Source organism: Glycine soja, chromosome 16 (genome assembly GCF_004193775.1).
Source record: "Glycine soja cultivar W05 chromosome 16, ASM419377v2, whole genome shotgun sequence".
NCBI classification, from domain to species: Eukaryota; Viridiplantae; Streptophyta; class Magnoliopsida; order Fabales; family Fabaceae; genus Glycine; species Glycine soja.
Window position 1 is genome coordinate 7,097,722 of NC_041017.1, and position 27,937 is coordinate 7,125,658.

The 27,937-nt window shown below is 35.5% G+C and overlaps 1 protein-coding gene and 1 long non-coding RNA gene across 10 annotated transcripts; one reads left to right on the plus strand and one right to left on the minus strand.

Moving 5' to 3' along the window:
- Nucleotides 1-532: 532 nt before the first annotated feature.
- Nucleotides 533-4,210, minus strand: LOC114391190. Its single transcript, XR_003662073.1, has 2 exons — nt 1,939-4,210; nt 533-1,134 (listed from the first exon to the last, which is right to left on the minus strand). It is a non-coding gene; the product is annotated as an uncharacterized LOC114391190 (long non-coding RNA).
- On the plus strand, nt 591-27,818 carry LOC114391189 (microtubule-associated protein futsch). 9 transcript variants are annotated; one of them, XM_028352208.1, is made up of 40 exons: nt 591-801; nt 4,210-4,498; nt 4,869-5,230; nt 5,368-5,668; nt 5,904-6,334; nt 6,698-6,998; nt 7,356-7,828; nt 7,953-8,253; nt 8,578-9,014; nt 9,138-9,438; nt 9,777-10,249; nt 10,367-10,667; nt 11,021-11,493; nt 11,615-11,915; nt 12,265-12,737; nt 12,858-13,158; nt 13,514-13,986; nt 14,107-14,407; nt 14,754-15,226; nt 15,348-15,648; nt 15,996-16,468; nt 16,589-16,889; nt 17,741-18,216; nt 18,341-18,638; nt 18,990-19,465; nt 19,603-19,900; nt 20,257-20,729; nt 20,874-21,171; nt 21,288-21,457; nt 21,588-21,873; nt 22,218-22,393; nt 22,558-22,843; nt 23,211-23,383; nt 23,900-24,188; nt 24,624-24,793; nt 24,931-25,234; nt 25,624-25,796; nt 26,083-26,380; nt 26,763-26,917; nt 27,076-27,818. In XM_028352208.1, the coding sequence occupies exons 1-40, from the start codon at nt 760-762 to the stop codon at nt 27,571-27,573; spliced, it is 13,179 nt and encodes a 4,392-aa protein (XP_028208009.1). In that variant the 5' UTR covers nt 591-759; the 3' UTR covers nt 27,574-27,818. The 9 variants fall into 9 exon arrangements, with proteins under 9 accessions (XP_028208009.1, XP_028208010.1, XP_028208014.1 ...); XM_028352209.1 differs by having other exon boundaries at nt 26,083-26,350; XM_028352213.1 differs by lacking the exons at nt 15,996-16,468; nt 16,589-16,889.
- The last annotated feature ends 119 nt before the right edge of the window (nt 27,819-27,937 follow it).

Consider the following 27,937-nt stretch of genomic DNA (forward strand, 5'->3'; position numbering starts at 1 on the left):
TTTAAGAGCAGTGAAACCATCTTATATATTTTTTCATGTATGTTTACAAATATATGTGCAATGCTTGCATGAGACACTATTTACAACAGTAAACTGTATTTAGAGATGATAATTCTCCTTCACTTGCCAACTTCATTTGAAACTAAGGAACTATCGCTTCTAAAATTTACTTTTTAACGGTTGGGAAGATTGGTCCGTAGGACATACTTTTTAGTCACAAAAGACAGAAACAGATTGAAAAGTTTGGCAGACCAACCAGTAACATTCAAAGCAGGATCCTTAACTCCACAAAATCCAACCTCATAAGGATAAACAATTATGCTTGCTTTCCCTGTGCGAATAGAACTGTTCGAATACTACAGCTCAGAATAATAATAGAAATGGATTAGTTGATCACATAAAGTTGAATATTATAAGATGGGCATGTGAATGATCAATCAGTAGGACCATTGCATTTGTGGACTGCTCTTGATATGTATTTAGCATATTACAAGTGGTACTGTCACTTCTATGGCAATTTAGTAATATTTTCTATCCAAGTATATTAATACACACATGCACACATATATATATATACACTAAGGCTTAGTTTTGATTAGATTTCACAAAGCTCTGGCAGAGCTTACAGAATTGAGCTAGCTATCTAAGATTTAGGACACGAAAATTGAAGCAAAACTACACAAGATATTTATTTCTTGTTGAATTCACCAATATTCTTTATGCAATTTCACCCTCTACCGAGTAGGTCACGCGTGCAACATGGAAGCTGAAACCAATTCTCCAGAAGATGCATCTGCTATGGTATGTCTTTCTACCAAAGTTTTTAATGACTGGATTCATGCAGACTTCGCTTGCTATTACATGTATTTAGCTGAAGTAAATACTTTGATTAGTTATCTCTGTCCAAAGTCTTATGTTTGTTTCTGCTTGATGCTCCTTGTATATTTGGTTATGCTGTAATATTTCTTCCGGTCTATGGTTATGTGATATTTAGACAGAAAAATAGATGGTTGAGATTTCTTTATCATCACAATTATTTCACTGTATGTGTGAGATGCATACATAGTGGAAGGTACAGTTAGGATTTTCAGGATCACTGAAATATTGCAGTCATCTACTGAATATTCCCCCACTCTGAAATAGAAAAGTTCACAATTTAAACACAAGGATTACAAATGAAGAGTGATTAATAAATAAGTTTTGTTAACATCAACCCTTAGGGTTGATTTTAAACAACTCAGTGAATTTTTTTTTATTGGGCAAGAACTGCTATTCTACTCCTGCTGTTGGGTAACTTGTAGATGTCTAATCCTGTCAACTACAAACTCGTAATGTCTTGGGACGTCTACCGTAGGGGTCTTAAGACAATACTTTGGTAGAGTAAGTAAACAAAGTACCCCACCTAGGTTGAGTTAGGCAAGATACATTCTCAATTCTAATAAAGGCCATGACCAGTCTATGTGAAATCTCAGATTTAGAAGGAATAATATTATTGTATGTTTTTTTATGAGGTACATCAGGTGCCTATATATACACAAGCATGTTGGCTATTTTAGGAAATAGGGACAGTTAATTCTAGGGGACAAATCCCTGTGATTATGGGATTGCTTCCTAATATACGCACCTAGTATTAATAGCAAGATGCAGAACAGATACAGAATAAAAATACAGCAGGGATAAAATATAAAACTTCCTAAAATAGGAGCAACATGGTTTTGTCACGAAATAAGTGTTGCTATCATGGGCATACTAATATGGTGACTGAAATCTACTAGACATTAAGGAAAAATAATATTAGAATAGCATGACAGGAAACAGAGATCCCTAAACAATAAAGTTTCAAAATTATCCTATTCATTGAATTTATAGAGAAACTTGGCATCAAAAGAACATTTATATAGAGAATTAGGTAACGGTATGACTTGCAGAAAACAGCACCTGAAGTAAATACTCAATGTTGGCCCAGTTTGATAATATTCCAAATTAATATCCTCCAGCAGGGTCCATCAAACCCAGTTGTAAGTTAAATCAAAATCCTTCATGTCTTGAATACATAGCAAAGGCAGAAGGAAAACAACATGGAGATAAAACAACAAATATAACTATCACCTTCACTTGGACTCAAAGATAAAAGTTCTGTGCCATCATCCTAACCTGACAATTCCATCAACTGAAAATGTACGTAAATTGGGATATTGTCAGGTTGCTCAAATATTGAATCAAACACTAAAGCAGATAACTGAGAATGAAACAGAACATTGAAACAGAGAATGACAAAATTCAAGTTAACAATGACACAAACACAGAAGAATACGACCACGACATAGGCAATATAGCAAAATAATTTCACGGTATAATTTGGTTTTTGACATGATATTAGAGCCTCTATGACTAAGTGGTCGAACGTTCAATCCTTTCCACCTTCATTCTTCTAACGAAAAGTTGAATTTTGACACAAAGGTGAGCAAGTACATTATCCATGCTTCAAGTCCAAAGTGTTCTCGTGTGAGGGACGTCTTAGAGATATAATATAAAACCATTCACGTGTCTTCATCCAAAAGCTTAAGTTTTGGGGATAGTTGGTTCATGACAGGCAGCATGTGTTGAAGAACCAAACGTCAATTCATCCAGGGGAATTTTCCAAAGGTTACAGTGACAAGTACCTTGATTGGCATTTTGAAGTAGTTTCAAGTTAACATGCATCTATTGAAGTTATCTCAGAGACTACAGAAAAGCAGATGATAATCCCAGACAAATGATAACACAATACCAATGGAAAAAAAGATGTTGATCTACAATACAACGAACAAGCTACAAGCTTTTCCAATGTAATGTGGGGTCTGATCAATAAAGTTTTAATTTCTAACCCTGGTTGGAAACCAAAAACCTTGGCAACGATGACGAAAAAATGACAATGCCATGTGTAAGGTAAGGAAGACATGGAGAACAAGAATAATAGTAACAGTCTGATCAACAATGTTTAAACTTCTAACCTTGACTTGGAAACCATGAACCCAAGCAAGGATGATGAAAGAGTAACAAAGCCATGCTTAAAAGATAAGGAGACCACAGACTAGCCTAACTGTAACAGTATCATTTGCAGAGGACGAGATTAAAGAAAGAAGCCAAACAGAAGTACTGAAAGAAAAAGCAGAGATGTCATCAGTACAGGAGCGTGAATGGAAGGCCTGAGTCAATCAGGTGAGGTCCAGCAACTAGTATATACATGTTTGCTAAAACTGAAGACTCCTCACAATATATGTTGGAGAAAATAGTGATGGTGAAGCTACCTTGGAAAAATGGATGAGATAAGTTTGAGTTTGAAAGAAAACCCATTGAGAACAGCAGGAGCAAGAGAAAAAGTGGTTGCAATTGAGAAAGTAGAAACTCTGAAAGATATCTGAAGAAGCATTTCCACAAGTTGATGGGGTGGACAAAAATAAATTTTAGTGGGGCAAAATGTATATGGAAGAGGAGGAAACAACTCAAATGGGGCTCAGAGACTATTGAAAAAAAATCAAAACTTATTCAGAAAAACATGATAGAGACAACAGATTCATGGCAGAAAAAAGAAAAAGAAAAACATAGAGAACATGTAATTCTGATTCCAGAAAAGACTGAAGGGGAAGCTTCAAGCAAAAAAGCAGAAAAGAGCATTGGAGACAAAAGACATCCTGAGACAGGAATGTAGAAAAAGAAGAGAAAAATGAATCAAGTTTGATGCCTAATAGGAGTGATAATTTTTTCTTTTTTTAAAATTAGTAATGATGCACTTTGTTTAAATAATATGGAAAATTTTCAACTTTGCATGAGACCGTATTTAATTTAGATAAGTTATTCGTATTGATGTTATAATAAGGTTGTTTTGTTTAAATTAAAAGTTATGAGCTGATAGCCTTCCTTTCTGCAGAGTGTCCCATTAGTTAAGTCAGTTACAAATATTGGATGTGAAGAAATAAAATTTCTACAAAAATTTGGAAATGATGTAAATTCTAAATATCCATTGGTTGTGACAACTACCAAAGAGGGGCAGATACCAGAAAATAAAGTTCCCAAGGTTTGAGAGGAAATAAAAAAAATAAACTAAAAGAAAAACATAGATGCTATCTTGCATTTTCAAACTTGAACAAGTTAATTATGTTCCCCTGATAAAATATTATTTTCATTGCATTCAACATCTTTGAGCTCTGACACTATTTGTTATAATAGGCATTTGGTCAACACCAAGTGACAGACCAAACAAGTGTAGAAAATGTGCAGCCAGCTGAAACCCTGATTGAAGTGAAGAACCAGGAGAACACAAATATAAAGCATCCAAATTTGGAAGGAGAGACTACAGAAATAAACCCAACTAATGACACCAAAGAACAAGAAAAGGTTCCAGTGTCACACACTCGAGAAGAGATAGAGAATGAGGATGATGGGAAATACAAACAAAAGAAAGCAAAAGAGACAGAAGAAGCAACCGAAATGCAGTTATTAAAAACTGCAACAGACAGTATGTGTTCAAAATTTACCAACATTTTGTTACTTTAGTCAAATAAATATTGACCCTAGAAAAAACATAAAAGAAACATTTGCTTCCAAATATAAAAGCTGATTACTTTTCAAACCACCCCAAACAATCAATTTTTCACTGAGAAATGACTTGCTAAATAAAAGGAATAACTTGCATTAAAAGGAAATGCTGTATGCCAGTATGCCAAGGGGAGCATTATAAATTATTAACTTTGACCTTATTTGTAGCATGAAAATGCCAGTAGAAATTTTAATTTTTCAGGACATGATATCTATCAGAATGACTATATAGGAGCTACTTTAGCTAACTTTGCATGGGTGATAAGAAATATCTCAAATGTTGATAATAGGTCCACCTGAGGATAATGTCCAGTCAACAGTGCCCACTTCTGAAATTGTCAAAGGTGAAACTGAGGAAATCTCACAGCAACAAACATATAAAAATGATGAAACAGTAGTGATTGACACTGACAAGACAACATTGCAACAAGGAATAGAGGATGGTGGCAATTTTGATCAACAAGAAGCAACAAAAATACAGTTACTGAATGAAGAAGTCAAGACAACATTACCCACTCCTGCCTTTGTCCAAGTTGATACTGATCAAATTTCACAGCAACAATCACTGCATAATGATGAATCCAAAGCGATTGTTAATGGCAAGGGCTGCATACCTGAAATTGAACATGACAGAGAGTACACTGTTGCTGAGGTAAGGCAGTACCGCAGTAGTGAAGCCTGTGCGAACACACATACACAAACACATAAGCTTGCAGTGAACAAAAAAACAATAATTTATTATAACTTGTTATACAAAATTTTATACTTATATTGTAAAGATTCAAGCAGGAACCTGAACAACCTGAAACCAAGGACAATGTCAGCATAGCACAAGAAGAAAAAGCAGACCACCAATCAGAAGAGTCAAGCCTGCAGAGTGTCATTACAAATTATATCACCGCAGAAGGACCTGTCACATCACAAAGCATCACAAAATTAAGCGATGATGCTGACAATGATGAACAGAAGACAGTAGAATCATGCTCGGCAAACAATTTACAAAACAAGGATGCAAGAGAAATTATAGCAGAGGAAGCAACAGATGCCAAACAATCAACTGATGTGGATATACCAAAGTCAGAAACCAAAGGTAACTAAGTCTTGAAATTTAGAATAGAATTTCACCCAAAAACCTAAACCAAGAAACAAACACAATGCATATATATGCCAGGAAAAGAAAAATAAACATGACTTTAGATGAAAGAAAACAGTTTCATTCACTACTATATATGGATAATAACATATACATTAAAATGTATTAAAATAGTAAGATATGAAGCCTTAAGTAAATGATTGCTTTCAATATCTCATTTCTATAACAATAGACATGCCTGAAGATAAAGCCCTGCAAACAATACCCAACACAACATCAGTCGGAAATGAAGCAATTGATGACAGTAGTCAAGAAGAGAGACAGCCAGAAGCAGAATTTACAGAGAAATTTAACAAAGAGTTGCAGGCGCCACACTATGATACTGAGGAACAAAAGGTTCCAGCATCTCATGCAAAGGAAAAACTAGGGGTCGAGGATGGTGGCAAATTCAATCAAGAAGCAAAAGGTATTGAAGAAGCAACAAAAATGCAATTACCAGAGGAAGAAGTCCGGACAACATTGCCCACTCCTGCCTTTGTCGAAGGTGATACTGATCAAATTTCACAGCCACAAACACTGCACGATGATGAATCAGAAGCGATTGATAATGCCAAGAGTTCCATTCCAGAAATTGAACATGACAGAAATTATACTTTTGTTGAGGTAAGGCTGTAGTGAAGTAAATGAGTAAAAAAATGGGATTTCCTATCTTTTTTGTCCCTAAACTTTTTATTTCTTTTTTTAGTCCCTGAATATTTTTTTGACTCATCAATGTCCCTTAACTTTTTTGCAACATTACTTTTAGTCCTTTAACAGAGACTAAAAGTAAGGACAGAAAAAAGAGTTAAGAGACTAAAACCAGTCAAAAGAACTTCAAGGACTAAAAATAGGAATCCTAAAAAGTATAGGGACTAAAGATAGTAAACCATAAAAAATTACATATATATCAGCTTGCTGCAAACAAAAAAACAGCATAATTTATTATCTTGTTATACGATTTTATACTTAAACGGTATATTAAACCAGGAACCTGAACAACCTGAAACCAAGGACAACATCGGCATAGTAAAAGAAGAACCAGCAAGCCACCAATCTGAAGAATCAAGCGTGCAGAGTATCAATACAAATTGTATAACAGCAGAAGGACATCTCACATTAGAAAGCAGCACAAAATTAACAGATAATGTTGACCCCAATGAACAGAAGACAGTAGAATCATGCTCAGTGGAGAACTTATACAACCAGGATGCAACTGAAATCGCAGCAGAGGAAGCAACAGATGCAAAACAATCAACTGATGTGGAGACAACTCAATTAGAAACCGAAGGTAATTAAGTAATGAAATTTTAGACACAAATTTCACTAGAAAACCTACACCAAAAAACAAACACAATACATATACTCATGGCAGGAAAAGAAAGATAAACACATGACTTTAGACGAAAGAAAAATACTTTTATCCACATAAAATTTAAAAAATTAGAGTTTTTAGATGACAAACAGTTTTACCCACTACTATATGTGGATGATAAAATACACATAATAAATCTGGAGCCCAATAAAGCAGCATTTTCAGGTACTGGAACATCTTTATTTATAAAAGAACACATTGATGTATTATATTAATAAAATACACAGCCTTCTGTAAATGATAGCTTACTATATCTCATTTCTAACACAACAGGTGCGTATGAAGATAAATCCCTGCAACCAACACTTGACGAAGCATCGATCGGAGACAATACAGTTGTTGAGAGAAGTCAAGATGAAAGACAGCCAGAAGCAGAATTTAAAGAGAAGATTAACCTAGAGATGAAGACTCCACAAAATGATACCAAGGAGACGGCAGAAATAAATACCAATGATACTGAGAAACAGGAAGAGGTTCCAGCATCTCAGGCCAAAGAGAAAATAGGGATTGAGGATGACGGCAAATTCAATCAAGAAGAAGCAAAAGGGATTGAAGAAGCAATAAAAGCACAGTTACCAGAGGAAGAAGTCAAGACAGCATTGCCCACTGCTGCCTTTGTCCAAGGCGATACTGATCAAATACCACAGCAGCAAACACTGCAGGATGATGATTCAGAAGTGATTGGTATTGCGAAGAACATCGACACTCCAGAAATTGAAAGTGGCGGAAGGTCCACTGTTGTTGAGGTTAGGCAATAGAGAAGTAAACAAGTAAAACATAACATATAAATTCACTTGCCAAGAAAAATAAAAAAAATAAAATATTTTCTTAACTTGTTTTCAAATTTTATACTTGTCTATATTCAACCAGGAACCTGAACAACCCGAAAACATGGACAACATCGGCGTGGTGAAAGAAGAACAAGCAGACCACCAATCGGAAGAATCGAGCGTGTCGAATGTCAGTACAAAACACACAACAGTGGAAGGACACGACACATCAGAAAGCAGCACAAAATTAACTGGTGATTTCAATGGTGATGAACACACAATAGTAGACACGCGCTCAGAAGAGAATTTAGAGAACAAGAATGCAAGTGAAATTAAAGCAGAGAAAGAAACAGATGCAAATCAATCGACCGATGTGAAGACTCAAAAGACAGACAACGAAGGTAATTAAGTCTTGAAATTTTCAAATCGAATTTCAAAACCAAAAAAGGAAACATACACAGTGCATTATTTGATGCCAGGTAAGGAAAATCTCATGACTTCCGATGAAAGAAAAATTAAAAATTAGCATCTTTAGATGACACAGATTTAATAACTAGTACATGTGGATGATTACATATACATAATAATTTAGTAGCGCACTAAAGCTGCCTATTGGAGCACTGAGACTTTTTTTAATTTTCAAGAGAACAAATAGATGTATTAAATTAGTAAGATACACAGCTTTCTGTAAATGATAGGCTTACAATATCACATTTCTACAACAGGTGTGCATGGAGATGAATCCCTGCAACCAACACTTGACGAAGCATCCATCGGAAACGAAATAGTTGTTGAGAGTAGTCAAGATGAGAGACAGCAAGAAGAGGAATTTACAGAAAAGTTTAATGAAAAGTTGAAGACTCCACAAAATGATACCGAGGAGACTGCAGAAACAAACACCAATGATACTGAGAAACAAGGGATTGAGGATGATGGAAAATTCGATCAAGAAAAAGCGAAAGGGATTGAAGAAGCAACAAAAGAACAGTTACCAGAGGAAGAAGTCAAGACAGCATTGCCCACTGCTGCCTTTGTCCAAGGCGATACTGATCAAATACCACAGCAGCAAACACTGCCGGATGATGATTCAGAAGTGATTGGTATTGCGAAGAACATCGACACTCCAGAAATTGAAATTGGCGGAAGGTCCACTGTTGTTGAGGTTAGGCACTAGAGAAGTAAACAAGTAAAACATAACATATAAATTCACTTGCCAAGAAAAATAAAAAAATAAAATATTTTCTTAACTTGTTTTCAAATTTTATACTTGTCTATATTCAACCAGGAACCTGAACAACCCGAAAACATGGACAACATCAGCGTGGTGAAAGAAGAACAAGCAGACCACCAATCGGAAGAATCGAGCGTGTCGAATGTCAGTACAAAACACACAACAGCGGAAGGACACGACACATCAGAAAGCAGCACAAAATTAACTGGTGATTTCAATGGTGATGAACACACAATAGTAGACACGCGCTCAGAAGAGAATTTAGAGAACAAGAATGCAAGTGAAATTAAAGCAGAGAAAGAAACAGATGCAAATCAATCGACCGATGTGAAGACTCAAAAGACAGACAACGAAGGTAATTAAGTTTTGAAATTTTCAAATCGAATTTCAAAACCAAAAAAAGAAACATACACAGTGCATTATTTGATGCCTGGCAAGGAAAATCTCATGACTTCCGATGAAAGGCAAAATTATGTTTTGAAATTTTCAAATCGAATTTAAAAAACCACAACGATTTAGTCACTAGTATATGTGGATGATAGCATATACATAGTAATTATGTAGCACACAAAAGAATATTATTCAGGCACTGAGACTCTTTCTAATTTTCTAGAGAACAATTAGATGTATTAAATTAATAAGACACACAGCCTTCTGTAAATGATAGCCTACTATATCCCATTTCTACTACAGGTGTGCATGAAGATAAATCCCTGCAACCAACACATGATGAAACATCGATCGGAAACGAAACAGTTGCTGAGACTAGTCGAGATAAGAGACAACCAGAAGCAGAATTTAAAGAGAAAATTAACGAAGAGGTGAAGACTCCACAAAATGATATTGAGGAGACTGTGGAAATAAACACAAATGATACTGAGAAACAGGAAGAGGTTCCAGCATCTCACGCCGACGAGAAACAAGGGATTGAGGATGATGGCAAATTCGATCTAGAAGAAGCGAAAGGGATTGAAGAAGCAACAAAAGCACAGTTACCAGAGGAAGAAGTCAACACAACATTGCCCATTACTGCCTTTGTCCAAGGCGATACTGATCAAATACCACAGCAGCAAACACTGCAGGATGATGATTCAGAAGTGATTGATATTGCCCTGAAAATCGACACTTCAGAAACTGAACTTGCTGGAAGGTCCAACATTGTTGAGGTTAGGAAGTAGTAAAGTAAACAAGTAAAACATAACATATAAATTCACTTGCCGAGAACAATAAAAAAATATTCTCTTAACTTTCTACAAATTTTATACTTGTATATATTCAACCAGAAACCTGAACAACCTGAAAACAAGGACAACATTGGCGAGGTGAAAGAAGAACAAGCAGACCACCAGTCAGAAGAATTGAGCGTGTCGAATGTCAGTACAAATTATATAACACCGGAAGGACATGTCACATCAGAATGCAGCACAAAATTAACAGGTGATGTCGATGTCGATGGACGGACAATAGTAGTCACGTGCTCGGAAGAAAATTTAGAGAACAAGGATGCATGTGAAATTACTTCAGAGAAAGAAACAGATGCAAATCAATCAACTGATGTGGAGATACCAAAGACAGAAGCCAAAGGTAATTAAGTTTTGAAATTTTCAAATTGAATTTGAAAACCAAAGCAAGAAACATACAGAGTGCATAAATTCATTCCTGGAAAGGCAAAACACGTGACTTTAGTTAAAAGGAAAATTCTGTAATCCAGATAAAAATTTAAACATTAGCATTTTCAGATGACCCACATGGATTTATTCACTATTATATGTGGATGATTACATATACGTAGTAGTTACGTAGCGCACTAGAGCAGCTTATTGTGGCACTGAGAATTTTTTTTTCTCATTTTCTAGAGCACAAATAGATGTATTAAATAAGTCAGATACACAGGCCTTCAGTAAATGATAGCTTACTATATCTCATTTCTCCAACAGGTGTATATGAAGATAAATCCCTGCAACCAACACTTGACGAAGCATTGATTGGAAACGAAACAGTTGCTGAGAGTAGTCGAGATGACAGACAGCCAGAAGCAGAATTTACAGAGAAGATTAATGAAGAGGTGAAGCCTCCACAAAATGATAAGGAGGAAACTGCAGAAATAAACACAAATGGTACTGAGAAACAGGAAGAGATTCCAGCATCTCAGGCCGAGGAGAAACTAGGGATTGAGGATGATGGAAAATTTGACCAAGAAGATGCAAAACAGATTGAAGAAGCAACAAAAACACGGTTACCAGAGGAAGAAGTCAAGAAAACATTGCCCACTGCTGCCTCTGTCCACGGCGATACTGATCAAATACCACAGCAGCAAACACTGGATGATGATGATTCAGAAGTGATGGATATTGCAAAGAACATCGACACACCAGAAATTGAACTTGGTGGAAGGTCCACTGTTGTTGAGGTTAGGCAGTACTGAAGTAAACAAGTAAAACATAACATATATATTCGCTTGCTGTGAACAAATAAAAAAATATATATTCTTAACTTGTTTAAAAAATTTAAACCTGTCTATATTCAACCAGGAACCTGAACAATCCGAAACAAAGGACAATGTTGGTGTGGTGAAAGAAGAACAAGTAGACCACCAGTCAGAACAATTGAGCATTTCAAATGTCATTACAAATTATACAATACTGGAAGGACACATCACATCAGAAAGCAGCACAAAATTAACTGGTGATGTTGACGTCGATGGATGGACAATAGTAGTCACACGTTCAAAAGAGAATTTAGAGAACAAGGATGCATGTGAAATTACAGCAAAGAAAAAAACAGATGCAAATCAACCAACCGATGTGGAGATACCAAAGACAGAAACCAAAGGTAATGAAGTTTTGAAATTTTCAAATCGAATTTGAAAACCAAACCAAGAAACATCCGCAGTGCATTAATTCATTCCTGGAAAGGCAAAAGACATGACTTTCAATGAAAGGAAAATTCTTTAATCCAGATAAAAATTTAAACATTAGAATCTTCAGATGACCCAGACAGATTTATTCACTATTATATGTGGATGATAGCCTATACATAGTAATTATGTAGTGCACTAAAGCAGCTTATTTAGGCACTGAGACTTTTTAATTTTCAAGAAAACATATAGATGTATTAAATTAATAAGATACACAGCCTTCTGTAAATGATAGCTTTCTATATCTCATTTTTACAACACCAGGTGTGCATGAAGATAGATCCGTGCAACCAATACCTGATGAAACATTGATTAGCAACGAAACAGTTGCTGAGAGTGATCAAGATGAGAGACAGCCAGAAGCAGAATTTACAGAGAAGATTAACGATGAGGTGAAGACTCCACAAAACGATACTTTGGAGACTGCAGAAATAAATAAAAATGATACTGAGAAACAGGAAGAGGTTCCAGCATCTCACGCTGAGGAGAAACGAGGGATTGAGGATGATAGCAAATTCGATCCAGAAGAAGCAAAAGGGATTGAAGAAGGAACACAAACACAGTTACCAGAGGAAGAAGTCAACACAACATTGCCCACTGCTGCCTGTGTCCAAGGCGATACTGATGAAATACCGCAGCAGCAAACACTGCAAGATGATTATTCAGAAGTGATTGATATTGCAAAGAGCATCGACACTCCAGAAATTGAACTTGGCGGAAGGTCCACTGTTGTTGAGGTTAGGCAGTAGTGAAGTAAACAAGTAAAACATAACATACAAATTCAGTTGCGAAGAATAATAAAAAATAATATTTTGAGAACTTGTTTCCAAATTTTATACTTGTCTATATTCAACCAGGAACCTGAACAACCCGAAAATGTGGACAACGTCGGTGAGGTGAAAGAAGAACAAGCAGGCCACCAATCAGAAGAATTGAGTGTGTCGAATGTCAGTACAAATTATACAACACCGGAAGGACACATCACATCAGAAAGCAACACAAAATTAACTGGTGATGTCGATGTCGATGGACGGACAATAGTGGTCACGCACTCAGAAGAGACTTTAGACAACAAGGATGATTGCGAAATTACAGCAGAGAAAGAAACAGATGCAAATCAATCAACTGATGTGGATATACCAAAGACACAAACCGAAGGTAATTAAGTTTTGAAATTTTCAAATCGAATTTGAAAACCAAACCAAGAAACATACACAGTGCATTAATTCATTCCTGGAAAGACAAAACACATGACTTTCGATAAAAGGAAATTTTTTTAATCCAGATAAAAATTTAAACATTAGCATCTTCAGATGACCAACACAGATTTATTCACTAGTATATGTGGATGATTACGTATACATAGTACTTATGTAGTGCACTAAAGCAGCTATTGTGGCACTGCGACTTTTTTTTTTAAATTTTCTAGAGAACAAATAGATGTATTAAATAAGTCAGATACACAGGCATTCTGTAAATGATAGCTTACTATATCTCATTTCTACAACAACAGGTGTGCATAAAGATAAATCCCTGCAACCAACACATGACGAAGCATCAATCGGAAACGAAACAGTTGCTGAGAGTAGTCGAGATGAGAGACAGCCAGAAGCAGAACTTACAGAGAAGATTAACGAAGACGTGAAGTCTCCACTAAATGATACTGAGGAGACTGCAGAAATAAACAAAAATGATACTGAGAAACAGAAAGAGATTCCTGCATCTCACACCGAGGAGAAACTAGGGATTGAGGATGATGGCAAATTTGATCAAGAAGATGCAAAACAGATTGAACAAGAAACAAAAACACAGTTACCAGAGAAAGAAGTCAAGACAACATTGCCCACTACTGCCTTTGTCCAAGGCGATACTGATCAAATACCACAGCAGCAAACACTGCATGATGATGATTCAGAAGTGATTGATATTGCAAAGAACATTGACACTCCAGAAATTGAACTTGGCGGATGGTCCACTGTTGTGGAGGTTAGCCAGTAGTGAAGTAAACAAGTAAAACATAACATATATATTCGCTTGTCGAGAATAATAAAAGAAACTATTTTCTAAACTTGTTTACAAATTTTATACTTGTATATATTCAACCAGGAACCCGAACAACCCGAAAAAACCGACAACATCGGCGTGGTGAAAGATGTAAAAGCAGACCACCAATTTGAAGAATCTAACGTGTTGAATGGAAGTACAAATTATACAACACCGGGAGGACACATCACATCAGAAAGCAGCAAAAACTCAACTGGTGATGTGGACATCGATGAACAGATAATAGTAGACACGTGCTCAGAAGGGAATTTAGAGAACAAGTATGCAAGCGAAATTACAGCAGAGAAAGAAACAGATGCAAATCAATTGACCGATGTGGAGATACCAAAGACAGAAACCGAAGGTAAATAAGTTTTGAAATTTTCAAATTGAATTTGAAAACCAAACCAAGAAACATACACAGTGCATTAAGTCAGGCCTGGAAAGAAAAACATGACTTTCATTGAAAGAAAAATTCTTTAATCCACACAAAAATTAAAAACATTAGCATCTTTAGATGTCACACACAACTTTATTCACTAGTATATGTGGATGATAACATATAGATAGTAATTATGTAGCACAGTAGATCAGATTATTGTGGCATTGAGACTTTTTTTAATTTTCAAGAGAACAAATAGATATACTGAATTAGCAAGATACACAGCCTTCTGTAAATGATAGCTTCATATATCTCATTTCTATAACAGGTGTACATGAAGATAAATCCCTCCAACCAACACTTGACGAAACATCTATTGGAAACGAAATAGTTGTTGAGAGTAGTCAAGATGAGAGAGAGGAAGAAGAGGAATTCACAGAAAAGTTAAATGAAGAGGTGAAGATTCCACAAAATGATACCGAGGAGACTGGAGAAATAAACACCAATGATACTGAGAAACAGGAAGAGGATCAAGCATCACACGCCAAGGAGAAACTAGGGATTGAGGATGAGGGACAATTATATCAAGAAGAAGAAAAAGGGATTAAAGAAGCAACAGAACCACAGTTCCCAGAGGAAGAAGTCAAGATAACATTGCCCACTGCTGCCTTTGTCCAAGGCGATACTGATCAAATACCGCAGCAACAAACACTGCACAATGATGAATCAGAAGCGATTGATATTGCAAAGAAAATCGACACTCCAGAAATTGAACTTGACAGAAGGTCCACTGTTGTTGAGGTTAGGCAGTAGTGAAGTAAACAAGTAAAACATAACATATATATCCACTAGTTGTGAACAAATAAAAAAATTATATTCTTAACTTGTTTAAAAAATTTAAAACTTGTCTATATTCCACCAGGAACCTCAACAATCTGAAAACAAGGACAACGTTGGCGTGTTGGAAGAAGAACAAGCAGACCACCAATCAGAACAATCGAGCATTTCGAATGTCAGTACAAATTATACAATACCGGAAGGACACGCCACATCAGAAAGCAGCACAAAATTAACTGGTGATGTCAACGCCGATGAACAAACAATAGTAGACACACGCTCAGAAGAGAATTTAGAGAACAAGGACACAAGAGAAACTACAGCAGAGAAAGAAACAGATGCAAATCAATCGACTGATGTGGAGATACCAAAGACAGAAACCGAAGGTAATTAGGTTTTGAAATTTTCAAATTGAATTTGAAAACTAAACCAAGAAACATACACAGTGCATTAATTCATACCTGGAAAGGCAAAACACATGACTTTCGATGAAAGGAAAATTCTTTTATCCAGGTAAAAATTAAAACATTAGCATCTTTAGATGACCCACAACGATTTAGTCACTAGTATATGTGGATGTAGCATATACATAGTAATTATGCAGCGCACAAAAGAATATTATTCAGGCACTGAGACTCTTTCTAATTTTCTAGAGAACAAATAGATGTATTAAATTAATAAGACACACAGCCTTCTGTAAATGATAGCCTACTATATCCCATTTCTACTACAGGCATGCATGAAGATAATTCCCTGCAACCAACACTTGATGAAGCATCGATCGGAAACGAAACAATTGCTGAGAGTAGTCAAGATGAGAGACAGACAGAAGAGGAACTTACAGAAAAGTTTAACGAAGAGGTGAAGACTCCACAAAATGATACCGAGGAGACTGCAGAAATAAACACCAATGACCCTGAGAAACAGGAAGAGGATCCAGCATCTCACGCTGAGGAGAAACTAGGGATTGAGAATGATGGCAAATTAGATCAAGAAGAAGCAAAAGGGATTGAAGAAGCAACAAAACCGCAGTTCCTAGAGGAAGAAGTCAAGACAACATTGCCCACTACTGCCTTTGTCCAAGGCGATACTGACCAAATACAGCACCGACAAACACTGCATGATGATGAATCAGAAGCGATTGACATTGCAAAGAACATACACACACTAGAAAATGAACTTGGCAGAAGGTCCACTATCGTTGAGGTTAGGCAGTAGTGAAGTAAACAAGTAAAACATAACATATATATTTACCTGCTGAGAACAATAAAAGAAATTATTTTCTTAAGTTGTTTAAAAATTTTATACTTATATATATTCAAACAGGAACCTAAACAACCCGAAAACAAAGACAACATCGGCGTGGTGAAAGAAGAACAAGCAGACAACCAATCAGAACAAATGAGCATGTCGAATGGAAGTACAAATTATACAATACCGGAAGGACACGTCACATCAGAAAGCAGCACAAAATCAACTGGTGATGTCGATGTCGATGAACGGACAATAGTAGACACATGCTTAGAAGAGAACTTAGAGAACAAGGATGCATGTGAAATCACAGCAGGGAAAGCAACAGATGGATATCAATCAATTGATGTGGAGATACCAAAGAAAGAAATCGGAGGTAATTAAGTTTTGAAATTTTAGAATGGAATTTGACAAGAAAACCAAAAGCAAGAAACAAACAAATTGGGAAAAGTCCAAGTCCCAAAACGACTCGTGATAAATAGTGTATATAAGTGGGGAGCAGGGCGACGAGCACCTTATAAGTTGGCTTTGTGGAATTGAGTTAGGCCCAAACCCAAATTATAAGAAAATAAAATGAGTATATTCAGACCAGGAAAAGAGAAATAAACTCGACTTTACATGAAATAAAACATGCAGATAAAAATAAAAAATTAGTGTATTTTAATGACAAACAGCTTTATTTACTACTACATGTGATAATATATACATTATACATAGTAATTCTATGGTGTACTAAAGCAGCATTTTGTGGCACTGGGACTACTTTAATTTTCAACTGAACATATAGATATACTCCCACAGTTTCTTTATAATTGTCGGATTTTTGGAAAAATTTTGTTCCTATTTATCCATCATTTGCAACGTTCAAGATCACAATGATTATTCTTTTATCAATTATACCCTTATTTGTTTTCTTATATTTAATTAATTTACACATGTATTTATTGTGGAGTGGTATTGGGAAAAACCCACGTCCCACATTGGTTAGAGATGAGGCAAAGATAGAATATATAAGTGGGGGGTAACCCTCACCCTATGAACTAGCTTTTGGGGTTGATAAGAAATTCCACAATTATTTTATTAAAATTAAGAAAATTTATTACGTTTCTTGGTTTCAACAAAAAACCTTAAACAACACATAAAAAGAAACGGAGATAGTATTAAATTAGTAAGATTAACAGCCTCGTGTAAATGATAGCTTAGAATTTCTTATTTCTATAACAACAGGTGTGCCAGAAGATAAAGCCCTGCAAGCAATACCTGACACAGCATCTATCGGAAACAAAGCACTTGACGAGAGTAGTCAAGTGGAGAGACAGTCAGAAGCAGAATTTACAGAGAAGTTTAACGAAGAAGTGCAGACACCAAAATATGATACTGAGGAGACTGCAGAAATAAACACCACCATTGATACTGAGAAACAAGAAGGGGTTCCTGCATCTGAAGGCAAGGAGAAACTAGGGATTGAGCATGATGGGAAACTTGATCAAGAAGAAGCAAAAGGGATTGAAGAAGCAACAAAAATGCAGTTACCAGAGGAAAAGGTGCAGACAACATTGCCCACTGCTGCCTTTGTCCAAGGTGATGCTGATCAAATACCGCAGCAACAAACTCTGCATGATGATGAATCAGAAGCGATTAACATTGCCAAGAACATATGCACACCAGAAATTGAACTAGACGAAAAGTCAACTGTTGATGAGGTTAGGCAGTAGTGAAGTAAACAAGTAAAAAGTTACATATTAATCAGCTTGCAATGAACAAAAAAAATCATTAATTTTCTTAACTTATACAAATGTTATACTTATATTGAATATATTCAACCAGCAATGTGAACAACCTGAAACCAAGGACAACATCGGCATATTAAAACAACAAGCAGACCACCAATCAGTACAATCAAGTGTGCCAAGTGTCATTACAAATTATGCAACAGCAGAAGGACATGTTAAATCAAAAAGCAGCACAAAATTAACTGATGATGTCAATGTCGATCAACAGAAAACTGTAGACTCATGCTCTAAAAAGAATTTAGAGAACAAGGATACAAGTGAAATTTCAGCAAAGCAAGCAATAGATGCCAAACAATCTACTGATGCGGAGATACCTAAGTCAGAAACTGAAGGTAATTAGGTTTTGAAATTTTATAATCACATTTGACTCCAAAATCAAAAACCAAGAAGCACAGTTCATAAATTCATGTCAGGAAAAGAGAAACATATGACTTTCAATGAAAGAAAAATTCATTAATCCACATAAAAATTAAAAAATTAGCATCTTTAGATGACACAAAATTGTATTCACCAGCATATGTGGATGATAACATATACATAGTAATTCTGTGGCCCAATAAAGCATCATATAGTGGTACTTGAACTATTTTAATTTTCATGAGAACATATAGATATATTAAGTTAGTAAGATACGCAGCCTTGTGTAAATGATTGCTTTAAATATTTCATTTCTATAACAACAGGTGTGCTTGAAGATAAAGCCTTGCAAACAATACTTGATGAAGCATTGGTCAAAAATGAAGCAGTTGATGAAAGTAGTCCAGAGGATAGACAGCTAGAAGCAGAATTTACAGAGAAGTTTAACGAAGAGGGGCAGACACCACAATATGATATTAAGGAGACTGCAGAAATAAACACCACCAATGCTACTGAGAAACAGGAAGAGGTTCCTGCATCTAATGCAAAGGAAAATGTAGGGGTCGAGGACGATAGCAAATTCAATCAAGAAGAAGCCAAAGGGATTGAAGAAGCAACAATAAAGCAGTTACCAGTTGAAGAAGTAGAGACAACATTGCCCACTGATTCCTTTGTCCAAGGTGATACTGATCAAAAACCGAAGCAACAAACACTGCACCATGATGAATCAGAAGTTATTGATATTGCTCAGAACATCTACACACCAGAAATTGAACTCGACCGAAAGTTCATTGTGGTTGAGGTTAGGCAGTAGTGAAGTAAACAAGTTAAAAATTACATATATAACAACTTGCTGTAAACAAAGAATATATTTATTTTCATAACTTGTTAAAGAATTTTATACTTATATTGTGTGTGTGTGTGTATATATTCAACCAGGAACCTGAACAACCTGAAACCAAGGACATCGGCATAGTAAAAGAAGAACAAGCAAACCACCAATCACAAGAATCAAGCATGCAGACTGTCATTACAAGTTATACAACAGCAGAGGGACACGTCACATCAGAAAGCACCACAAAATTAACTGATGATGTCAACATCTATGAACAGAAAACAATAAACGCACGCTCAATAGAGGATTTAGAGAACAGGGATGCAAGTGAAATTACAGCAGAGCAAGTAAGACATACCAAACAATCGACTGATGGGGAGATTCCAAAGTCAGAAACCAAAGGTAATTAAGTTTTGAAATTTTAGAATCGAATTTGACTTAAAAACCAAAACCAAGAAATAAACACAATGGATATATTCATGGCAGGAAAAGGAAGATACGTGACTTTCTGTGAATAAAAAATTATTTAATCCACATAAAAATTAAAAAATTAGCGCCTTTAGATGAGAAAAACATTTTTATTCACTGCTATACATGGATGATAACATATACATAGTAATTCTGGGGCCCAATAAAGCAGCTTGCTGTGTCACTGGGACTATTTTAATTTTCAAAAGAACATAATGATGTATTAAATTAGTAAGATACACAAACTTGTGTAAATGATAACTTACAATATCTTATTTCTATAACAACAGGTGTGCCTGAAGATAAAGCCTTGCAAACAATACTTGACGATGTAACGGATGGAAATGAAGCAGTTGATCAGAGCCGTCAAGAGGCGAGACAGCCAGAACCAAAATTTACAGAAAAGTTTAACGAAGAGGTGCAGACAACACCATATGATACTGAGGAGACTTCAGAAATAAATGCCACTAATGATACTGAGAAACAAGAAAAGGTTCAGGCATCTCACACCAAGGAGAAACTAGGGATTGAGGATGATGGCATATTCTATCAAGAAGAAGCAAAAGGGATTGAAGAAGCAACAAAAATGCAGTTACTGGAGGAATTAGTCCAGACAACATTGCCCACCGTTGCCTCTGTCGAAGGTGATATTGATCAAATTTCGCAGCAACAAACATTGCATGATGATGAATCGGAAGCGATTGATAATGCCAAGAGCTGCATATCAGAAATTGAACCCGACAGAAAATCTACTGCTGTTGAGGTTAGGCAGTAATAAAGTAAACAAGTAAAGCATTACATATATATATATATATATATATATATCAGCTTGCTATTAAAAAAAATATCATTGATTTTCTTAACTGGTGATACAAATTTTATACTTATATAGTATATATTGAACCAGGAACCTGAACAACCTGAAACCAAGACCAACACCGGCATACCAATAGAAGAAGAAGCAGACCATCAATCAGAAGAATCAAGTGTGGAGAGTCTGATTACAAATTATATAACAGCAGAAGGACATGTGATATCAGAAAGCAGCACAAAATTAAGAGATGATGTCAACGTCAATCAACAGAAGAGTGTAGAATCAGGCTTGGTTGAGTTTTTAGAGAACAAGGATGCAGGTCATATCAGAGTAGAAGGAACATATTCCAAACAATTGACTGATGCAGAGATACAAAGTTCAGAAACAGAAGGTAATTATGTTTTGAAATTTTAGCCTCAAATTTTGTTTTCCAGACAAGATGCCTGTCAGAATCTCTAAAACCAGAAATATTTTAGCTGTAGAAAAATCTCACATGAATAATGACAGGTCCACAAGAGGAAGAAGTCCATTCAAAATTGCCTGCTGTAACTGTACAAGGTGAATCTGATCAAAACTTACAGCAACAAACACTTGATGATGATGAATCAGAAGCAATCAATAATGCCAAGAGATGCATACCAGAAAAAGAACTTGATAGAATGTCCACTGTTGTTGAGGTTAGGCAGTAGTGAAGTAAACAAGTAAATAGTTACATATGAATCAGACAGGAAAAGATGCTGTGAAAAGAAAAAATAATTTATTTTCTTAACTTGTTATACAAAACTTATATTGTATATATGCAAACAGGAACCTGAAACCAATGCCAATGTTGGCATAGTAAAAGAAGAACAATCAGACAACCAATCGCAAGGATCAAGCATGCAAAATATGATTGCAAATTATATAACAGCAGAAGGACATCTGGCATCAGAAAGCAATACAAAATTAAATTATGATGTGAATGAACAGAAGATAGTAGACTCACAGTCAGAAGAGAATTTAGAGAACAAGGATGCAAGTAAAATCACCACAGAGGAAGCAACAGATGCCAAACAATTGACTGATGTTGAGATACAAAAATTAGAAACCGATGGTAATTATGTTGTGAAATTTTAGCATTGAATTCAACTTGATAACCATAAACAAGAAACAAGCACAATGCTTATGGGGCCACATAATTACTATTTATACGTTATATGTGAATAAAACTTTTCGTGTAATCTAAAGACCCTAGTTTTTTATGTGGAATAAAGAATTTTTCTTTTCCTGGTATGAATTTCAAGTCGAATTATAAATAGTAATTCTGTGGCTCCATAAGCAGCTTGTTGTGGCACTGGGACTTTTTCAATCTTACAGGGAGCATATAGATGTACTAAAATAGTAATATATGCCTCTTTGGGTAAATGATTGCTTTCAATAACTCATCTATAACTATAGGTGTGCCTGAAAATAACGCCATGCAAACATTACCCAACATAGCATTGGTCAGAGTCGAAGAAGTTCACGATAGTAAGCAAGAAGAGATACAACGAGATGCAGAATTTTCAGTGACATTTACAAAAAAGATGCAGACAACACAATATGAGTTTGACGCAAAAAATGGCATTCCTGAGGTTTGAGCAGACTACAAGAAACTAAACTAGAAAAAAATAAGACAAATAATACCTTTCATTTTCACACTTGCGCAAGTGAATTATGTGTCCATCCACACTGGCACACAAAAAATTGTCACAGAATTCAACATCTTTAAGCTCTGACATAGTATTTGCTGAAACAGGCATATGGGGAAAAGGACGATACATGCCATCTCAATGCAGAAAACGAACAGAAATTAGAATCCCAACCAGTAGCACAGAACAAGGGGACTACATTCATAAATCATCCGTATCAGGATGGAGAGACTGCAGAAATGAACCCCACTAATGGTATTGAGGTAGAAAAGATTCCAGCAAATCATGCCAAGGAGAAACTAGTGATTGAGGATGATGGTAAATTCAATCAAGAAGAAGCAAAAGGGATCGAAGAAGCAACAAAAACACTGTTACTAAATACTGCAACAGAGAGTATGTGCTCAAAATTCACGATTTTTTATTACTTTTTAGTCAGTTTCATTTTGACCCAGTAAACTTTAGGCTTCCATTTCAAAAGTTCATTGTTTACTCAAATAACCTCAAGTTAACACTTTTTACTGAGAAACGGCATTTGGGGTTAAAATTTTGGAACGGAAGAAATAACTTACAGTAAGCAAAAATACTGTATGTTGGGGGCAGCATGATAAGGCATTAATGGTTACTGTAACAACTTTGTCCTAACTAGTAGAATGACATGGCAGTACTGTAGAAATTATGTTTTCAGCAAAATATGTCAATTGGAATCACTAAAAAAAGGAAATACATTAGCTATAGAAACATCTCACATATATAATTACAGGCCTAACAGAGGAAGAAGTCCAGGAAATATTGCCCACTCCTGCAATTGTCCAACGTGACACAAAGCAAATCATGCAACAACAAACACTTCACAATGATGAATCAGAAGCAATTGATAAGGAAAAGAGCTGCATACCAGAAAATGAACTTGACAGAAAGTTCATTGCTGTTGAGGTTAGGCAGTAGTTTTTTTTTTTTTTTTTGATGAGCAAAATTAATTTGTATTATAATAACAAAATTAGTACAAGTGGTACTGATATATATACATTGTTTTCATACTTTGTAAAGACCTATGGAGTCCTAATACAAGCTGTATTGAAAGAATTAAGCATCCATAGGTCTAGATTAAAGTAGACAACCCTCCACAAAAAGAACCTATAGATTAATCCCCTCATCATTACAAAACCCGACCCTTATATTGCTAGCCCATGAGTGGAAAGGGATATCAAATCCTTTTTCCATATTCTTGAACCATATCCAACAAAAAAATATTGCATCATCATCAGCTTTTGGCCGTTGAATCTTTCATTTGAGAAAACAATCTTGTTCCTATGAGGTTAGGCAGTAGTGAAGTAAACATGTAAATAATTACACATATATCCACTTGCAGTATACCAAAAAAAAAGGAAGAACGTTTATCTTCTTAACTGGGTATACAAAGTTTACACTTATATTGTAATGTTTAAACAGGAATCTGATCAACCTGAAACCAAGGCCAATGCTGGCATAGTAAAAGAAGAACAAGCAGACAACCAATCACAAGTATCAAGCATGCAGAGTGTGATTACAAACTATATAACAGCAGAAGGACATCTGGCATCAGAAAGCAGTACAAAATTAAGTTTTATGAATGAACAGAAGACAGTAGACGCGTCAGTAGAGAATTTAGAAATCAAGGATGCAAGTGAAATCACAGCAGAGGAAGCAACAGATGCCAAACAATTGACTGATGAGGAGATACAAAAATCAGAAACCGAAAGTAATTAAGTTTTGAAATTTTAGCATCATTTTTACTTGATATCCTAGAAAAAACACAACACTTTAGATGGAAGAACAATCTTTTTATACACATAAAAAAAAAATAGTGTTTTTAGATGGAATAAACAGTTTTATTCACTTATACACGTGGATGATTACAAATAGTAATTTCTTAAATCTTTTGAAACATATTCAGTTGTATACATTTAAACTAAAAATTGTGTTTGTTTGAAACAAACAAGTTGATTCAGCTAATATGTGGATGAATGATGATAGCATGTAAAGAATAATTCTTTGGCCACATAAAGTAGCTTGTTGTGGCAGTGGGACTTCTATAATTTTCAATAAAACTCATAGATGTACAAATAAGCAGTAGCATAGACAACCTTGTGTCAGTGATCGCATTCACTATTTCATTTGTATAATTATATGATAGGTGTGTATGAAGATAAGGCCCTGCAAACATTACCCAGTACAGCATCTGTCCGTATTGAAGTTGAGAAAAGCATTCAAGAGATACATACAGAAACAGAATTAGCAGTGACAGATACCAAAGAGGGGCAGATATCAGAAAATGAGTCTGAGGCAAAAAAGGAAGTTTCTGAGGTTTGAGCATACTACAAACAAAATTAACTAGAAAACAAAAGATATCTCCTTGCACTTTCACACTTGCATGTGTTAGTTATGTGTTCCTGACATTAAAATGTTATTCTCTTGGCTTACATCTTTATGTTCTGATGCAGTATATGTTAAAAAAGGCTTTTGATCTGCACAAAGTGGCATGCCAGACCGGTGCAGAAAATGAACTGAAAGCTGAATTCCTATCTGAAGAGCGGAGCCAGGAAACTATAGTTACAAAGCATCCAAATTTGGAAGGAGAGAGCATAGAGATAAACCCAACAAGTGAAACTGAAGAACATGAACAGGTACCAGCATCACACACCGGAGAGAAATTAGAGATCAACGATGATGGGAATTTCATACAAGAGGAAGAAAAAGAGATGGAAAAAGAAACTGAAAGGCAGTTGCTTAAAACTGCAACAGAAAGTATGTTTTCATAATTCACCAACATCTTATTACTTTTAGTGAATTTCGATTTGGCCTTAGAAACCCAACTATATGTTTCCTAAATTAGAAGTTCATTAATTTTTCAAAGCCCTTAAAATAAAAAACTTTAATAACAATAAAATCACATTGAGACTTTTCAATTTCTAAAGAAAAGAAAGAACTTAAACTAAACATCATTACTGTATGTGAATGAAAGCATTATAAACTATTATTAATAACTTAGTCTTTAGCAGTGGCATGTTGTGGCAGTAGGCAGTTGGTTTGCACAACAGGATATATAATTATTTATTAGACATACTACCGAAGAACTAATGTAGCCAATTTTAGGAGGATGATAGCAAAGAAATATCTTACATGTCTAATAACAGGTGTACCAGAAGATGAAGTCCAGACAACCCTGCCAACATCAACAATTGTTAAAGGTGAGACAGTTGAAGGAATTGTTCAGGAACAAACACTCGAGGAAGAGAAATCAGCAGCAATAGATAACAATAGTGGCAGACCAGAAAATAAACTTGAGGGAATGGCTAATGTTGTTGAGGTTAGTCAGTAATGAAGTTAAAAAAGAAGATAACTGTGTACATAATTTCATGGCATTTCACACTCATAAATTGGTCATGCTTAGGCATCCATGCAAACTGTTGTTATGTACGAAAAATAACATCTCATTGATTTGCTAATAGATATAGTACAAAAACATAAGTGGGCAAGGCCCAATAAGCACAAAACAGAAACTAGAACACACAAACTCTAGCACAAACAATCAATTATTTATTTTCTTCATTTCTATTACAATTTTGATTCTGATACTGCATATGTTAAAACAGACAATTGATCAACATGAATCCATGGCCAAGGTCAGCACTGAAAATGAAGAACATGCCAACCGCCATTCTGAACAGTCTAGCATGGAGAATGTAATTACAAAGCATATCAATTCAGAAGGAATGGTAACAACAGAAAACAGTACAAAATCAAGTTATAATGTGGAAGAACTGGAAAAGGTTCTAGACTCAAACTCCATAGAAAATTCAGAAATGAAGGATGGTAGAAAAATCTTGTCAGAGGAAGCATCTAATATGAAAGAAGCCACTGGTATGGAGTTACAGAAGCCTGAAATAGAAAGTAATGTTGATAATTCAGCAACTTTCAGTTTTATCTTTACCCAATTTAATATTTCATCCGAGAAACAAATATACTAAAATTAAGGTTCCCAAAAAAAAAAACATATTCTAATTGGTATTGTGAATCATTTGAAACTGACTTAACTGAGTTCTTTGGCCAAGTCTAACTTTAGGAAACTTTTGTGTTCTGAAGAAAGGAATTACTTGAGCCAAGTTTATGGGGTAGATAGCATGTAGACAGTCATAGTTTGGCCTCAAAAGCGGCTTCTTTAGCAGTGAAAGTTTGAGTTTGAAGAAAACATATAAATATACTTAAAGCATAAACTATATTAGCCAATCTGGTGTGGAAGATTGAATTTAACATTTTATCCGTATAATGACAGATGCACCTGAGGATAAAGCCATCTCAACTTTGCCTGAGATAGTTGAGGAAAGCATTCAAGAAGTAATACAAAAGGAAGCTGAATCAGAAGTGATCGATACCAAAGAGGAGCAGAGACCAGGAAATGATTTTGTAAAGAACATGGAAGTTCTCGAGGTTTGCCTGCACTACCACAAAATAAACTACATAATGATATATACCACATTGCATATTCACACTTGCACATCTTAATTCCGTGTCTGTGTAGGCAACCAAATATTCATTCTCCCAATGTACAATATCTTTGAGTTCTGATGCAGTTTATGTTAAATTAGGGATTTGATTTACACAAAGCGCAAGGCAACACCACTCTGGAAAATGAAATGAAAGCAGAAGTCCAGTCTGAAGCAAAGAGCCGGGAGATCATTATCGAGCATCAAAATTTGCTGGAGACTGCAGAAATAAGTCCAAGAAATGATACTAAAGAACCTGAAAAGGAACATAAAGTCACCACAGGTATCTCTGAATCAGTATCTGCAGATACCACAGAGCAAACAGACACAGGAAAACCGGAAACTCCAGAGGCCGAAATCACTCAACCAGGCATCACAAAAGAAGACGAAGCAGGAGACGAATTCGAAAAAATAAGCCCATCATCTAGTGTGAGTGTGATATCCAGAGACTCTCAAGACACCGACACGAAAGTTTCACACAAAAAATCTCATGGCATCCTATCAGGTGTAGGGTCAAAGGTGAAGCACTCAATTTCCAAAGTGAAGAAGGCCATTACAGGCAAGTCTTCACACCCCAAGACACCACCATCATCAAAATAAAAAAAAAGTGACCCATTAGACAACTACATACATGCTGCTTTTGTAAATAGATAGAATACACAGATGCTTGAGCTTTTTGGAGGGCTTGTTTCTTTTGTTGAGGAATTGGATTGATTTGTTTCATTGATGTATTGCTTGGTTTGTTATGAAAATTTATCTTAAGGGGGGTCTATTATTCTCCTAACTCAGTGTAATGTATTCATATTCTCTTTGTTTTAATGAAATTGTTATAGACATAAGCACAAGTAGTTGGTGATTGAAAACATAGGGAAAGGGTAAAGTAAAGTAATTTCAAGTTTGTAGTAACAACGGTTTGAAGACAAGAATAATGAGATAGTCATTGCTATAGGGACACATGAAATGA